The sequence below is a fragment of the Chiloscyllium punctatum genome, chromosome 18 (assembly GCF_047496795.1).
Source record: "Chiloscyllium punctatum isolate Juve2018m chromosome 18, sChiPun1.3, whole genome shotgun sequence".
NCBI classification, from domain to species: Eukaryota; Metazoa; Chordata; class Chondrichthyes; order Orectolobiformes; family Hemiscylliidae; genus Chiloscyllium; species Chiloscyllium punctatum.
The window spans coordinates 70,725,723-70,741,740 of record NC_092756.1 but is presented as its reverse complement, the minus strand read 5'-3'; the positions used below and the strand labels follow the sequence as shown (position 1 = coordinate 70,741,740).

General features: G+C 58.6%; 1 protein-coding gene across 1 annotated transcript in view; it reads left to right on the top strand.

Moving 5' to 3' along the window:
- The window catches only part of tcf20 (transcription factor 20), a 182,063-nt gene that overhangs the window by 132,537 nt on the left and 33,508 nt on the right, over nt 1–16,018 (top strand). Inside the window, 33 exon segments of the mRNA XM_072588266.1 lie at nt 6,516–7,536; nt 7,538–7,594; nt 7,597–7,629; nt 7,631–7,906; nt 7,908–7,976; nt 7,978–8,418; nt 8,420–8,443; nt 8,445–8,498; nt 8,500–8,790; nt 8,792–8,821; nt 8,823–8,849; nt 8,851–9,003; nt 9,005–9,062; nt 9,065–9,138; nt 9,140–9,196; nt 9,198–9,413; nt 9,415–9,723; nt 9,726–9,791; nt 9,793–9,897; nt 9,899–9,916; nt 9,918–10,076; nt 10,078–10,155; nt 10,157–10,207; nt 10,210–10,242; nt 10,244–10,372; nt 10,374–10,463; nt 10,465–10,675; nt 10,678–10,772; nt 10,775–10,831; nt 10,833–11,078; nt 11,080–11,229; nt 11,231–11,296; nt 11,299–11,664. Of these exon segments, the coding sequence (XP_072444367.1) occupies nt 6,553–7,536; nt 7,538–7,594; nt 7,597–7,629; nt 7,631–7,906; nt 7,908–7,976; nt 7,978–8,418; nt 8,420–8,443; nt 8,445–8,498; nt 8,500–8,790; nt 8,792–8,821; nt 8,823–8,849; nt 8,851–9,003; nt 9,005–9,062; nt 9,065–9,138; nt 9,140–9,196; nt 9,198–9,413; nt 9,415–9,723; nt 9,726–9,791; nt 9,793–9,897; nt 9,899–9,916; nt 9,918–10,076; nt 10,078–10,155; nt 10,157–10,207; nt 10,210–10,242; nt 10,244–10,372; nt 10,374–10,463; nt 10,465–10,675; nt 10,678–10,772; nt 10,775–10,831; nt 10,833–11,078; nt 11,080–11,229; nt 11,231–11,296; nt 11,299–11,664 (5,073 nt within the window). The 5' untranslated portion in view covers nt 6,516–6,552.

The following is a 16,018-nucleotide window of genomic DNA, read 5'->3' as shown; positions in this document are numbered from 1 at the left end:
TCGACGGAAAGAGCAGCCGCTGACCAGGGTCAGAGGTCAGAGGATAAAAGTAGCATCAGGTGACAGTAGGCCATGACTCACTCCTCACCCCCTTCCCTCCAATGGGCTCCTTCTCTTCAGGACCACCCCCACCAGCTGACAAAAATCAAATAAGGAGAACGTCCCCTCCCCTCCTGCCCCTTCCCCTCCCCTCCTGCCCCTTCCCTTCCCCACTCCCACCCTTCCCTTCCCCTCTCGCATCTTTCCCCAATTTACTCCTGCTCCTCCTATCCTATGCCCCCTCCCCTCCTCCCCAACGTTCACCAATGTACCCCTCCCCATTCCTCCTTGCCTCTCCTTCACCTCTTCCCTCTCAGCCCCACTCTAAAAGCCCCCCCCTCTCTTCCCCTCCCCAACTTCCTCATTCTCTCATTTTCTAGCTTGCTGTCTCTCTCAAAACCCCCTCCCCCCACCATTTCAGCGTTCTTAACCACACTTAGCCCCCTCACACCTCCCTCTCTCCCCCCACTCTCTCTCACACCCCCCCCCCCCCCCCCCCTTACCAATGTCTATAATCCCTCACTCCTCTTCCCTCTCGGTTCCCCCCTCCTCTCCCCGTCCTGTGCCCCACCCACCACTTCCGTCCCCTCCTCCCTCCACACCCCCCCCCTCCCCTCCCCGTGGACCCCCTCTTTCTCAGACCTGGTTTGACACCCACCCGCTTTCCTCTTCTCCCTCCTTCCGCACCCACCTGCTCTTCCTCGCTCGCTCCCCCCCCCCCCCCCCCCCCACACTCTGTGCGATGGGGAGGGGGTTATTGGGGGGTGAAAATCTGGCACATCTTCTCAACCAGCCAGAGCCCACCTCCACTGAGACCGTGAAGCACCAGTCCACACTCTGACCTCTGAACTCCATTTCAGTTCGGGAAAAGTGAACCTCCTTCAGGAGAGTTGCTAGGCAACCTCCAGCTGTCTTTTGCTGATAAATATCTCCGGGCATTTGGTAATGTTTGAAAAGCAACAGTTGCAACAGATTTCCTCACAGCACAGTCAGTCAGTTTTTGTGAAAATCCACAGATGGGATGTGGGTGTCACTGGTTGGGACTGCCTTTATCGCCTATCCCTAGTTGCCCCGGCAGGTAATCAACCACCGATTGGATAAAGGGGAGTTTGGAGATACCTGCAGTTGGCTTTTGATGAAGTGGGAACGTGGAATTCAAAACACTAACATCAACCAGATCTTGCTGAATCTTTAACAATGGACCACATTTAATCTCACATCGGCCAGACTGGGCAAGGACGGCAGATTTCTTTCACCCGAAGTGAACCAGGCTAGCTCTTCCAGACTATTTTCGAATTCAAACCTGACCGTTTTCCAAGGTGGGGTTGAAAATGATCAAAGGCGAAAGTGAGGACTGCAGATGCTGGAGATCAGAGTCAAGATTAGAGTGGTGCTGGAAAAGCACAGCAGCTTCCAAGGAACAGGAAAATCGATGTTTCGGGCATAAGCCCTTCATCCCGGGAGTGATATCCCCTGGACATTAGCCTGGGACTCTCGATTCCTAGTCCAGTGACATTTGCGCCACTACCATCTCATTCATATGTTCGTATAAGTAGATACATCGTGACCTGAATTAACAGGGACTGTCTACAATTGATTTGTAAGTAAACCTTACCCCGCTGAGTAAGTGCTGACTCTGTGCAGCTCAAAGGGTTAATGAGGAAAGTAGCGACGCAGAATTGAGAACGGTCTCCAGGTCAAATGGATTTTCATCCCAGCTTGGAAGGAAATAGCTGACATTACTGGGAAATTGTAGTTTTGTTTTGTATTCACTGACAGGACGGTGGCTGGGTGAGCGTTTATTACCCGTCCCTAGTTGCCATTGAGAAAGTAATGGTGAGGTGTCTTCTTGAACCTCTGCTGTCCACAGTGAGGAGAAGCCAGTGTTGGACTGGGGTGGACACAGTTAAAAAAAAAAATCACACAGCACCAGGTTATAGTCCGTCAGGTTTATTTGGAAACACTAGCTTTCGAAGCACTGCTCCTTCATCAGACAGCTACCTGACAAAGGAGGAGCGCTCTGAAAGCTTGGACATGCAAATAAACCTGTCGGACTATCACCTGGTGCTGTGTGAATTTTAACTTCACCACAGGAAGGTGTGCGAGAAGCAGGGTTAAAGTTGCAGGAGACTTTCGTTTTCCCAACATTAATTGGGATCGTCTGAGTGTGAAAGGATCAGACGGAGTGGATTTTTTTTTAAGTGCGTCCAGGAGAGGTTTCTGGGCCAGTGCGGAGGTAGTCCGACGAGAGACGGGGCAGAACTCGACCTAATCCTCAGGAATGAATCTGGTGAAGCGGTTGAAGGGTCAGTGGGCGAGCATTTTGGGGATCGTGACCATAACGCGGCAAATTTCAAAGGCATGACAGAATTGGATAAGGACAGTGCAGAAATTAACTGTTTAACTTGGGGAAAGGCCAATTTTAATATTGGTGACAGGATCTGGCACGCAGACTAGAACAGGGAAGTCTACATTTGGACAGTGGGAACCTTTGAAAAGTAGTGCAGTGACAATTCAAAGCCAGCGTATTGCAAAGACTGAAGGGCAAGGGCAGCAATTCCTTAGGAGCCCTGGATATCAAGGGACATTGAGAGTTTGATAAAGAAAAAAGAAGGAAGGTTATGTCAGACACAGGGCGTTAAAAACAAGAGAGGCTCTTCAAAAGTATAGGCGGTTAACTAAAAAGGAAATTAAGAGGGCTCACAAAATATCATTGGCAGGTAGGATCAAGAAAAACCCCAACGCTTAAGAGTAAGGGGATTACAGGGAAAGAGTGTGTGGATTTACTGGATTAGTGGTGCTGGAAGAGCACAGCAGTTCAGGCAGCATCCAACGAGCAGCGAAATCGACGTTTCGGGCAAAAGCCCTTCCCGAAACGTCGATTTCGCTGCTCGTTGGATGCTGCCTGAACTGCTGTGCTCTTCCAGCACCACTAATCCAGTATTTGCTTTCCAGCATCTGCAGTCATTGTTTTTACCTCAAAGAGTGTGTGGAGCCCGTGGACTTGGGGGTGAGGTCTTAACTATTTTCATAGAGGTGACAGACATTGTAGATGGGGTTTTCAGTGGGATGTGAGGTTCTAGAGTGAGGAGGAGGTATTCGATGTTTCATTGGGCATAAAGGTGCATAAAACTCCAGGGCCTGATGGGATGTATCCCAGACTGCAAGGGGAAGCGAGAGAGGAGATTGCTGGAACCCTACGGGAGACATTTAATATCTCACTGGCCACAGGTCTAAGTGCCGGATGATTGGAGGATAGCGAATGTGGTTCCTGTGTTCAAGAAGGGCAGCAAGGAAAGGCCAGGTAATTATTCACCAGTTGGTCTGATGTTAGTGGCAGAGAAATTATTGGAAAAAATTCTGAATTATTTTTAAAGGAGGGAGGGAGTAAACATGGAATTATAGGCCGGTTAGCCTGACATCAGTGCTGGGGAAAATGCTAGAGTCAATTATTAAGGATGTAATAACAGCCTTTGGAAAGCAATGACTGAATCGGTCCTTGTCAGCATGGATTCACTAAAGAGAAATCATGTTCGACAAATCTTCTGGAATTTTTTGAGGGTGTGACCAGTGTAGGGGACGAGGGTGAATCAGTAAATGTTGGGTATCTGGACTTTCAAAAGGCTTTTGACAAGGTTCCACGCGCGAGATTAGTGAGGAAAATTAAAGCTCATGGTATCAGAAGTAATGTATTGATATGGATAGAGATCTGGTTAGGAGACAGGAAGCAGAGAGTTGGAATAAATGGATCCTTTTCAGACTGGCAGGCAGTAATGAGTGGGGTTCAGTGCTGGGACCCCAGCTGTTCACAATATACATTAACCATTTGGATAAAGGAATTGAATGCAGTATCTCCAAATGTGCAGATGACACTAAGCTGGGTGGCAGGGTGGGCTGTGAGGAGGATGCTAAGAGGCTGCAGGGTGACTTGGACAGACTGGCTGAGTGGGCAAATACTTGGCAAACACAATATAATGTGGATAAATGTGAGGTTACCCACTTTGGTGGCAAAAACAGGAAGGCAGTTATTATCTGAATGGTGGTTGTTTAGGAAAAGGTGAGGTGCTTTGAGACCTGGGTGTTATGGTGGAACAGTTACTGAAGGCTGACACACAGGTGCAGCGGGCAGGGAGGAAAGCTAATGGCATGCTGGCCTTCATAGTGAGAGGATTGGAGTGTCGGAGTAAGGATGTCTTGCTGCAGTTATACAGGGCCTTGGTGAGGCCACACCTTGGGTATTGTGTGCAGTTTTGGTCTCCGAGTCTGAGGAGGGATATTCTTGCTGTTGAGGGAGCCCAGCGGAGGTTCACCAGACTGCGTCCCGGGACGGCAGGACCGATATATGAGGAAAGGCTGGAACAACTGGGATTGTACTCACTGGGAAGGCGGGGGGGGGGGGGGTGGATCTCATAGAAACAAACTCCTGATGGGACTGGACAGGCTGGATGTGGGAAACACGTTCCTGCTGTTGGGAAAGTCCAGAACCAGGGGGTCACAGTCTAAGAATAAGGGGTTAGCTGTTCAGGACTGAGATGAGGAAGAATGTCTTCACTCAGAGAATTGGGAACCTGTGGAATTCTCTCCCACAGGAAGCTGTTGGGGCCAGTTCATTAGACTCTTGCAACTAAAGGGATCAAGAAGTATGGGGAGAGAGGGGGAATGGGATGCTGAGATTGCATGATCGTATTGAATGGTGGTGCAACTCGAAGGGCCGAATGGCCTAATCTACCTAATCTCTATGTTTCTAATCAACACTTGGAAAGGCAGGGATTGATCAGGAATACGTAGCCAGCACGGATTTGTTGGAGGGAGATCCTTTCTAATGTAACTGAACATTGTGAAAAGGTGACTAGTTGCATTGATGAGGGGAGTGCCGTTGATATAATTTACATGGACTTCATTAAGGCCTTTGGAAAGGAAGACCACTCGGAAGGCTGTTCCGAAAGGGAAGAGCCCATGGGATCCAGGTCAGGTTGGCAAATTGGATCCAAAATTGGCTGTGACTAGGTGATGGTGAAGGGAAGTGTTTGTGATAGGAAGCCTGTGACTAGCAGCGTGTCATAGGGAACGGTGCTGGGACCCTTGCTGGTTTTTTATTTACATTAATGAATGTAAGTGTAGAAAATATAATCAGTAAGTTTGCAGATGAAACAAGAATTGATGGTGTTGATCATGAGGTGGAGGGTCCCAGGCTACAGTCTGATATCGATCAGCTGGTAAACTGGGCAGAGCAATGGCAGATGGGTTGAGTCCTGATCATTGCGAGGTGATGCATTTTGGGAGGTCGAACGCAGGAAGGATTTACATAACGAATGGTAGGTCCCGAGGGAGCACTGAGGAACAAAGAGACCTTGATGGGTCCAAGTCCATAGATGCCCAAAGGTGACCGCACAAGGTGGTGAGGGAGGCATACACAATGCTTGCTTCCGTGAGCTGGGCATACACTATAGGAGCACGGAAAGTCTCGGGGGAACAATACAGATCATCACTCCAGGAAGGCTGAGCATTCTCTGGAGACTACAGAAGAGCTTTACCAGAATGGTTCCAGGAGTGAGGAGGTTTTAGCTCCACAGATAGATTGGAGAAGCTGTGGGTTGACATTGGAACAAAGGAGGCTGGGAGAGATATGATTGAGGTGCACAAGATAATAATAAGTTTAATTAATAGTCATTTCAAAGAAAGGTTAGCAGTTAGCTGTCAGTCATCGTTAACTGGTGTATTCTCTTATGAGAGTACTGCTGCCAATCCACTGTCCACCAATCAGCATTCACCTCCCACACAGTATAAACGTTACCTTCCTTTGGTATTGCTTGTGAATTGACGTGATCGGTGCAGGGCAAAAAAGCCTCGACAGAGTGTGTTCCCTTTCTCAACAATACCTGAGACGGGCTGCAGGGGACGATAAAAAGGTGTTCCTTTTCCTTCTGGGCTGGGGCTGGGGCAGGGGAGTCTCAGATATTGAAGGTCCTGTATACGAGAGGATTGGCGAAAGTGGGTGGGGGGGCTGTGTGAGAATGAACAGTGGGTAGGAATGATTGAGAACCCGCTGCCTACAAAAGCCAGTGCGAATGGAGATAATCAGTGATTTCAGAAGGAAATGGGATGGGCATTTAAAGGAAGTAATCTCGCAGGAGCTACAACATTAACTCAGGAGTGGAGCTGAGTGAACTGTATTGTTCTGCTGAGAGCTAACATGGACTTGATGGGTTAAATGGCCTCCTGCTGTGCTGTGTTATTATGATGTTCCAGAATACATATCCTGAGAGAATAATGGAGGCAGATTCCATTGGAATTTCCGGAAGGCAACGCAATAATTCCTTTGAAGTGGGGTGTGGGGGGAGGATAATGCTGCCCCCCCTCCCCCAGCTGTGAGGCTGACCCAGGAAGTGATTCTTGGTAACCATGTCTCTGGGAATTCTGGGTAGCAGCCACTTGCGTTGCTTCACTAATGTTCCTTTCCCTCTTGGAATTTCCAGAGATCCTGCCAGGGACTGGCCTGTGGAACGCCACGACATGCAGTCATACCGGGAGCAGAGCAGTTACCACGGAAACCAGAGGCTCCTTCACCAAGAGGCTCAGGAGTCTCCCCGATTGGACAGCTACAGCCAGCACCACCAGGGCCCCATCTTCAGCGGCTACACCAACCGGCCAGGCGGCGAGGGCTGTGACCAGCAGCTGTACCCGGGCTTCCGCAGGGAGCCCACCGATTACTACTACCCCAGGGCCAAGGACCTAACCGGGCCCCAGGCCCAGCGAAGGCTGCCCGGGCCTTTGCAGAGCGGGTATGGGGCACAGCAGGCAGGAGGCTACTCCGTGCAGTACCTGAGCGAGGGTCAGTGGAGGGCACCTCACTCCGCCGCCATGTCAGGCTACGGCCAGTTTGACCAGGAGGCCTTCACCGGTCAGTTTTCACCCGGCAGTGTGCAGCAGCAGCAGCAGCAGCTACGACACCAGGCCTTCCAATCTCCCCTTGGCTCGCAGACGGTGGTGGCCCAGCCTTCTCCCTCCCCCGCCCACCACCCCCAGCATTCCCACCAGCCCAGCCCGGCCCTGTTAGCCAAGTATCAGCAACGGGTGGCTCAGTACAACCCCCAGCAGTTCCAGACTGCTGTATCGTCATCCTCCTCCTCCTCCTCCTCTTCTTCTTCCTCTTACCTGTCACCTCAAGGCTACAGCCAGCCCCCGGGGCAGGCTTTCGATAGTTACCATGTCAACGCCGGTGCCCAGTGCGATGGCTACATGGTTAACGCCACGACTGCCCCCAGCTACGGGACCCAAGCAGGTTACAGCTACCAGGCACCAATGGGCAAGGCCTGTTTTGAACAATCAAAGGCAGGCCAGGGTCAGCAGCCTGGGCCTCAGGCCCTGCAGTACTCCAGTGCGGCCAAGGTGCCCTTGGGGAACCAGCAGTTCGCCCCCTACTGTTCAGCCGACATTCCCGCCAAGTCGCCCATGCCCTTCCACCAGAACTTCAGCCCGAGTTCCAACGCCTCCCCTGGCCACCCCGGTGGCCCAGTCCCCGTCGTGCAGCTCCACCCCTTCCCCTCTGGTGGTGAGAGCAGCGAGAGCCTGCAGTGTGGGCCGGGCGCCAATGGGCATGAGGGGCCGGGTGGTACCGCTCATGCCCCAGCCCAGTCCCACCCCGGCAGGCCTGATGCCGAGCCCCGGCTCGCAGCCTGCGGCCTACGAGGGGTTTGGGTTGGAAGGCGGGGCTGAGAAACGCCCCTCAGACTTGGGCCAGAGCAGCCTGACGGCCCTGAGCTCCCAGGTGGCCAACATCCCCAACAGAGTGCAGCACCCTGCTCATCCTCCGACACCTTGGCGTTTACACCGACGCCACGGCCGGCGGCCCAACAAGAGGCCAGGCCCCAGGAGGCCCGCCCGAGCACCAGGGCCTCGACGAACCACTGAAATCACCGCAGGCCGAGTCCTTGGATGGGGGCCTGCTCGAGTTCATCGGAGGACCCCGCGGAGAGAGTTCGTCAGCTCAGCGGCCAGAGCGGCACCTCGGAGCGAGGCTACAAGGCCCACAACCCAGACACCGTGCCCACTGCCACCTGCTCGCCAGCAAGCTCCATCGGTGACAGCGCCGGCCGGCCCCTCTCCAAGGAAGAGGTCATCGCCCAGATGTGTCGGGATGGTAAAGGCAACGCCGTGCCACCACTGACGGAGCAAGGCCTGGCCCGCAGCGAGAAGCCTGTCGGAGTCATCGTCGCCCGGGAGACCATGGCCGGTCGGGGCAATGCCATGGCTCTCGGGGGCCAAGGGGAGGAGCACCCGCAGCAGAACGCCTTCCTCACCGGCGGCGATAAAGAATCCGGCCTCCAGCAGCAACTAAGCAACGCCCGCAACATCATGGCGCCTTCAACTACCCCGAACGGGAAACGGGCTGGGGGTGCACCAGGGGCCAGGTGGCGCTCGGTGACCCCCTGGCCACAAGGATGGACACTTCCAAGTCCCCCTGGCTACATGGCGTACGGGCTTCGCGATGTGCCCAAGGGCGATGGCCAATACCACTACATGCAGTACCCAGCAGCCAGTTACGGTCACCCAGGGCCCGAGCAGTTTGGTCTGGGAGACGGGAAGGTGCACCTGGGAAAGCCTGACAAGAGCCACAGTTTGCTGCAAGAGGCTTTGCAGGCGAACTACCACGGGAGGAAGTTCCACTCGGCCTACGCTCCAGACGATCATTACCCAGGCTTCCTGGAGAGTCCATTGCAGCCCGTCAGGCAGATGATCGAGTTGACCAGGAAAGGGGGGACATAACAACAGCCTGGCCTCCCCCCCCGGGCTGGGGGGAGTCGAGGACTCCCCGGCCCAGGCTTCAGCCTGGAGCTGAGCAAGGCCGACCATGAGCCTCCGTACGAGCCTGGGGCCTCCGAGAGGAAGTCAGTCATCTGTGATGTCTCCCCTTCGAGACCCTTCGGTCACGGGCCTTTACCCCCGGGCTGCGGGCAAGGGCAGGGAGCGGGAGCTGGGCCGCGGCTTGAAGGCAGCTCGGGCCTGCAAGACCGGCCAGACGGTCATCAGGCCGGAGTCTACATGGGGGCAGATGGGAAGGCCAAGGGGCTGATGGAGCAGCATCAGGGTCAACTGAGGAACCTTGGGGCAGTACGACAGCAGGGAGCCCCACTGGAAATACGACTCATTTGAGCTGGGCCCGGTCTTCAGCGCTGGTCTCAATGCCAATGTCTATGGGCTCCTCCAGCACCCTGCTCCATCAGGCCCTCAACAGTCGACCCTCGAGGGGTAGGAGACCCTGTGGACGGGCAGGAGGTAGAGCCGGGGTGAGGAGGAGAGCGCCGACTCGGACAGACGACAAAGCTCTGATGGCCAGGGCGCCCCTGATCAAACAGGAGGAGGCGCTGGGCTCCCCGGCTGCCTGGATTCCTGGGCCGCGTCGGAGAGCACCTGCCCATCTTGCCTTGCGCCAGTGCCCCGCACCCTCCCTCCTCGCACTCCGAGACCCTGTCCTCCCTGCTGACCAAACAGGATGGCCCTCGCTCGTCCGGTCCCGAGGGGCTGACCGGTCTGAGGCCTTTACGCCAGGCCCCCAACTCCAACGGGGTGAGCGACTGGGCCGACGGGAAGGCCTTCCCGACAGAAGACAGCTGGAGCGGCGTTCCGAAGGATTCCCGAGCTCCTCACGCCCCAGAGCAGCAGCTGAGCGGCCACGCCCGCGCTCCAGCCCCCGCCTGGGGGATAGCACGAAGTTGGGGGAATGGCCAGCGGAGGCGGACAAATCGTCGCAGCCCCGCGCGGAGGCCGAACGAGTCCCCGGCTCAGACAGAGCTGTCGGTTCAGTCGTCCATCTTGTCCAGGAGGAGGATTCGGTCTTTCATATCACCCATTCCGGCCCAAACGACTTTGCCAAGACCCCCAGGACCAGAGAGGCGGACGGTCAGTTGGCTCCTCCTCACGGCATTGCCGGTGCAAACCCACTGCACAAGGGCGAACCAGGGAACGAAGCTGCACTGACCAACAGTGGCAAGGACAGCCCTGGGGCCAGCGTCTCTCCAGTGGTCTCCCTCACCAGTCCCCGGCAAACTCAAAACCCTCCCCCCCAGGAAGGGCCGGGGATTGAAGCTGGAGGCCATCGTGCAGAAGATCGCGTCCCCCCAATGGGAGGAAGTTCCCCGTGGCAGGATTACTGGAGGGGGCGTCCCGATTGGGGTAACGCTCGAGGATATCCTCTCGGTCCGTGGAAGGGTGCTGGGAGAGTGAGCACGGGGCCCACCGTGCGGGCCCTGGGGTCAAAGTTCGTGGAGAGGCCGCGGCGGAGCCTGAGGCCCAGCTCGGGGGCCCGGGGGTTGCCGGCTGCCCCCAGGGTTACGGGGGGTCTTTCCCCGGCGACCCGCCTCCCCTACCAGGCCGACCAGGCCTCCCTGGCCCGCTCCCCGCAGCTGGCGCTCGGCCAGGGTCTCGGTTGCCAGCCTCCCCAAACCGGACAGCCTGCCCCCCAAAGGGTACTTCCCGTCGGGCAAGAAGAGGGGGGCGCCCCTTGGGGAAGCATCAACAAGGACCAAGCGGCAGCTGCAGCCATGCCGGGGCCTGCAGCCCCTGGGGGAGGAGGCCGACGAGAGCGCCCCCAAGAAGAGGCGGCCCAGGAGGAAGAAGGCGCCCCTACACTCACGGCCAGGAGGAGGAGGAAGCCAGAGGCCCCAGCGGCCTTACCCCAAGAGCCCGAGATCAAACTGAGGCACGTGGGGGGCCGGGTCGCCCGCAGGAGGAGGGGGGGGACGCCCAGGACCGGATCTTCTCGCCGTACGTGCTCCTGGAACGGAGGCGGGAGGGCCGCGCTGCTTTGCACCATTATCAACACCCAGGAGGATGAGCGGAACCGGGGCCAGAGAGGGCCCCAGAGTCACCAGGGGCCTGCGTCCGCCCCCACCCCCCACCAGCTGCGCCCGGTAAAAGTCCTGCCCGCCTCCTCGCACATGGTGGCGGGCCCCCTGGTGACAGAGAGCTCCACCCTCGGCCTGCTGCTGTGCTGCTTGTGCGGGAAGTGCGCCAACCACCGCGACCTGGGCGACCTCTTCGGGGCCCTACTACCCCTACCTTTACGCCAGCACCTTGCCCAAGAACCCACCCCCCCAGGAAGCTGCTGCCCCCGCCCCAGCCGGATCAAGGTCCCGGCACAAAAGCATGCCCGAGCTCCTAAAGACTGGTCATTCGGAGGACGAGGGCAAGGGGCCCGGGCGCTGTCCCGGGGCACACGCGTTTGAAAAGGCGCCACTACTCTGAGGACTGTAACCCACATCGTGGGCCAGTCCCCGCAGCAACAAGGGTCACCGCCGCTGCTACTGTTGTGAGAAATCGCCGTCGTCCGTGTCCGCACGAACTCCGCGATTGAAAAGTGAGCTCAGTTCCCAGGTGGACCTCCAGTTGCCTCAACTACCTCTCGATCCCAATGAACTGTGGGTGCACGGCGCCTGTGTGCTCTGGGCCAGTGAGGTCTACCTGGTCTCGGGGAGTCTCTACGGACTACAGGAGGCGGTGGACATGGGCCGAGAGACGGTGAGCGCACAGCGGAGGGAGCAGGGCAACTGGAACCCCAGGGGCTTTACAGGGGAGGGGACAGGCTTGTGGACAAGAGGAGGGAGTCTGACAGGGGGGAGAGGGGGAGTGAGTGTGGGGGGAGAGGGGAGAGGGAGTGAGGGGGGAGGGGGAGAGGGAGTGAGGGGGGAGGGGGAGAGTGAGTGACGGGGAGTGGGGGAGTGAGTGAGGGGGGAGGGGGGAGTGAGTGAGGGGGGAGAGGGGGGGAGTGAGTGAGGGGGAGAGGGGGGAGTGAGTGAGGGGGAGAGGGGGGAGTGAGTGAGGGGGAGAGGGGGGAGTGAGTGGGGAGGAGAGGGGGGAGTGAGTGAGGGGGAGGGGGGGAGTGAGTGAGGGGGAGGGGGGGAGTGAGTGAGGGGGAGGGGGGGAGTGAGTGAGGGGGGAGAGGGGGGAGTGAGTGAGGGGGACGGGGGAGAGTGAGTGAGGGGGAGGGGGGGAGTGAGTGAGGGGGGAGGGGGGGGAGTGAGTGAGGGGGGGAGGGGGGGAGTGAGTGAGGGGGACGGGGGAGTGTGTGGGGGGAGGGGGAGAGTGAGTGAGGGGGGGAGGGGGAGAGTGAGTGTGGGGGGAGGGGGGAGAGTGAGTGAGGGGGGAGGGGGAGAGTGAGTGAGGGGGAGGGGGGGAGTGAGTGAGGGGGGAGAGGGGGGGAGTGAGTGGGGGAGAGGGGAGTGTGAGTGAGGGGAGGGGGAGAGGGGAGAGTGAGTGAGGGGGGAGGGGGAGAGTGAGTGAGGGGGAGAGGGGGGAGTGAGTGGGGGGAGAGGGGGGAGTGAGTGGGGGGGAGGGGGAGAGTGAGTGAGGGGGAGGGGGAGAGTGAGTGAGGGGGGAGGGGGGGAGTGAGTGAGGGGGGAGAGGGGGGAGTGAGTGGGGGGGAGAGGGGGAGTGTGAGTGAGGGGGGAGAGGGGAGTGTGAGTGAGGGGGGAGAGGGGAGAGTGAGTGTGGGGGAGAGGGGAGAGTGAGTGGGGGGAGAGGGGGAGTGTGAGTGAGGGGGGAGAGGGGAGTGTGAGTGAGGGGGGAGAGGGGAGAGTGATGAGGGGGAGAGGGGAGAGTGAGTGAAGGGAAGAGGGGGAGAGTGACTGAGGAGGGTGAGGGGATGGTGAGTGATGGGGAGGGGAGAGTGAGTGAGGGGGAGAGGGGGAGAGTGAGTGATGGGGACGGGGGAGAATGAGGGGGAGAGGGGAGAGTGAGTGAGGGGGAGAGGGGAGTATGAGTGAGGGGGAAAGGGGAGTGTGAGTGAGGGGGAGAGGGGAGTGTGAGTGAGGGGGAGAGGGGGGAGAATGAGTGAGGGGGAGAGGGGAGAGTGAGTAAAGGGGAGAGGGAAGAGTGAGGGAGGGGTAGAGGGGGAGAGTGAGTGAGGGAGGAGAGGGGAGAGTGTGTGTGGGGGAGAGGGGAGAGTGAGTGATGGGGAAGGGGAGAATTGGGGGAGAGGGGAGAGTGAGTGAGGGGGAGAGGGGAGAGTGAGTGAAGGGGAGAGGGGAGTGTGAGTGAGGGGGAGAGGGGAGAGTGAGTGATGGGGACGGGGGAGAATGAGGGGGGAGAGGGGGAGAGTGAGTGAGGGGGAGAGGGGAGTATGAGTGAGGGGGAAAGGGAGGGAGTGTGAGTGGGGGGAGAGGGGAGTGTGAGTGAGGGGGAGAGGGGGGGAGAATGAGTGAGGGGGAGAGGGGGAGAGTGAGTAAAGGGGAGAGGGAAGAGTGTGGGAGGGGGTAGAGGGGAGAGTGAGTGAGGGAGGAGAGGGGAGAGTGAGTGTGGGGGAGAGGGGAGAGTGAGTGAGTGGGGGACGGGGAGAATTGGGGGAGAGGGGTGAGAGTGAGTGAGGGGGAGAGGGGAGAGTGAGTGAAGGGGAGAGGGGAGTGTGAGTGAGGGGGAGAGGGGGGAGTGAGTGAGGGGGGTAGAGGGAAGAGTGAGCGAAGGGGAGAGGGGAGTGTGAGTGAAGGGGAGAGGGGAGTGTGAGTGAGGGGGAGAGGGGGGAGTGAGTGAGGGGGGTAGAGGGAAGAGTGAGTGAGGGGGTGAGGGGAGTGTGAGTGAGGGGGGGAGAGGGGGGAGATTGAGTGAGAGGGGAGAGTGAGTAAAGGGGAGAGGGGAGAGTGAGTAAAGGGGAGAGGGGGAGAGTGAGTGAGGGGGAAGAGGGGAGAGTGAGTGTCGGGAGAGGGGAGAGTGAGTGAGGGGAAGAGGGGAGAGGTGAGGAGGGGGTAGAGGGGAGTGTGAGGGAGGGGGGAGAGGGGAGAGTGAGTGAGGGGTAGAGGGGAGAGTGAGTGTGGGGGGAGAGTGGAGAGTGAGTGAGGGGGTAGAGGGGAGAGTGAGTGAGGGGTAGAGGGGAGAGTGAGTGAGGGGGAGAGGGGAGAGTGAGTGTGAGGGGGCGAGTGAGTGAGGGGGAGAGTAAGGGGGAGAGGGGAGAGTGAGTGAAGGGGAGAGGGGAGACTTAGTGAGGTGGAGAGGGGAGAGTGAGTGAGGGGAGAGGAGAGTGTGAGTGAGGGGGAAGAGGGAGAGAGTGAGAGGAAGGAGTGGGGAGAGTGAGTGTGAGTGACGGAGTGAGTGAGGGGGAGAGTGAGTAAGGGGAGAGGAGAGTGTGAGTGAGGGGTAGAGGGGAGAGTGAGTGTGGGGGGAGAGGGGAGAGTGAGTGAGGGGTAGAGGGGAGAGTGAGTGAGGGGTAGAGGGGAGAGTGAGTGAGGGGGAGAGGGGAGAGTGAGTGTTGACGTGGGCGAGTGAGTGAGGGGGAGAGTAAGGGGGAGAGGGGAGAGGTGAGTGAAGGGGAGAGGGGAGACTTAGTGAGGTGGAGAGGGGGAGAGTGAGTGAGGGGAGAGGAGAGTGTGAGTGAGGGGGAAGACGGGAGAGTGAGAGGAAGGAGTGGGGAGAGTGAGTGTGAGTGACGGAGTGAGTGAGGGGGAGAGTGAGTAAGGGGGGAGAGGGGAGAGTGAGTGAAGGGGAGAGGGGGAGACTTAGTGAGGTGGAGAGGGGAGAGTGAGTGAGGGAGAGAGGGGAGAGTGAGTGGGGAGAGTGAGTGAGGGGGCGAGGGGGAGAGTGAGTGAGGGGGCGAGGGGAGAGTGAGTGAGGGGGGAGAGGGGGAGAGTGAGTGAGGGGGGAGAGGGGAGAGTGAGTGGAGGGGAGAGTTAGTGAGGGGGGGAGAGGGGAGAGTGAGTGAGGGGGAGAGGGGATGGTGTGTGAGGGGAAGGGTTATAGTGAGTGAGGGGGAGAGGGGAGAGTGAGTGAGGGGAAGAGGGGAGGGTTAGTGAGCGGGAGAGGGGAGAGTGATTGAGGAGGGAGAGGGGATGGTGAGTGAGGGGTGAGGGGAGTGAGGGGGAGGGGAGAGTGAGTGAAGGGAGAGGGGAGAGTGAGTGAAGGGGGAGAGGGGAGAGTGAGTGAGGGGGGAGAGGGGAGAGGGTGAGTGAGGGGGAGAGGGGAGAGTGAGGGAGGGGGAGAGGGGAGAGGGTGAGTGAGGGGGAGAGGGGAGTGTGGGTGAGAGGGAGAGTGAGTGTGGGGGGAGAGGGGAGAGTGAGTGAGGGGCAGAGGGCAGAGTGAGGGGCAGAGGGGAGAGTGAGGGGGAGAGGGGAGAGTGAGGGGGAGAGGGGAGAGTGAGGGGGAGAGGGGGAGAGCGAGGGAGGGGGAGAGGGGAGTGTGAAGTGAGGGGGAGAGTGAGTGAGACGAATGAGTGAGGGGTGGGGGGAGCATAAGTGATGGGGAGAGTGAGGGGGGGGGAGAGGGGAGAGTGAGTGTGGGGGAGAGGGGAGAGTGAGTGATGGGGACGGGGAGAATGGGGGGAGAGGGGAGAGTGAGTTAGGGGACAGGGGCGTGTGAGTGAGAGGGGAGAGGGTAGTGTGAGTGAGGGGGAAAGGGGAGTGTGAGTGAGGGCGGGTGAGGGGAGAGTGAGTGTGGGGGGAGAGGGGGAGAGTGAGTGAGGGGTAGAGGGGAGAGTGAGTGAGGGCGGTGAGGGGAGAGTGAGTGTGGGGGGGAGAGGGGGAGAGTGAGTGAAGAGATGAGGTGAGAGTGAGTGAGGGGAAGAGGGGAGAGTTAGTGAGCGGGAGCGGGGAGAGTGATAGAGGAAGGAGAGGGGATGGTGAGTGAGGGGTGAGGGGAGTGTGAGTGAGGGGAGAGGGGAGAGTGAGTGAAGGGGGAGAGGGGAGAGTGAGTGAGGGGGGAGAGGGGAGAGGGTGAGTGAGGGGGGGAGAGAGGCGTGTAAGTGAGGGGAGAGAGGGGAGTGTGAGTGAGGGGGAGAGGGGAGTGTGAGTGGGGGGAGAGGGGAGTGTGAGTGAGGGGGAGAGGGGAGTGTGAGTGAGGGGGGGTGTGGGGAGAGTGAGTGTGGGGGGAGAGGGGAGAGAGTGAGGGGGAGAGGGGGGGAGAATGAGTGGGGGGAGGGGAGAGTGAGTGATGGGGGGACGGGGGAGAGTGAGGGAAGGGGGAGAGGGGAGAGTGAGTATGGGGGGGGAGGGAGAGTGAG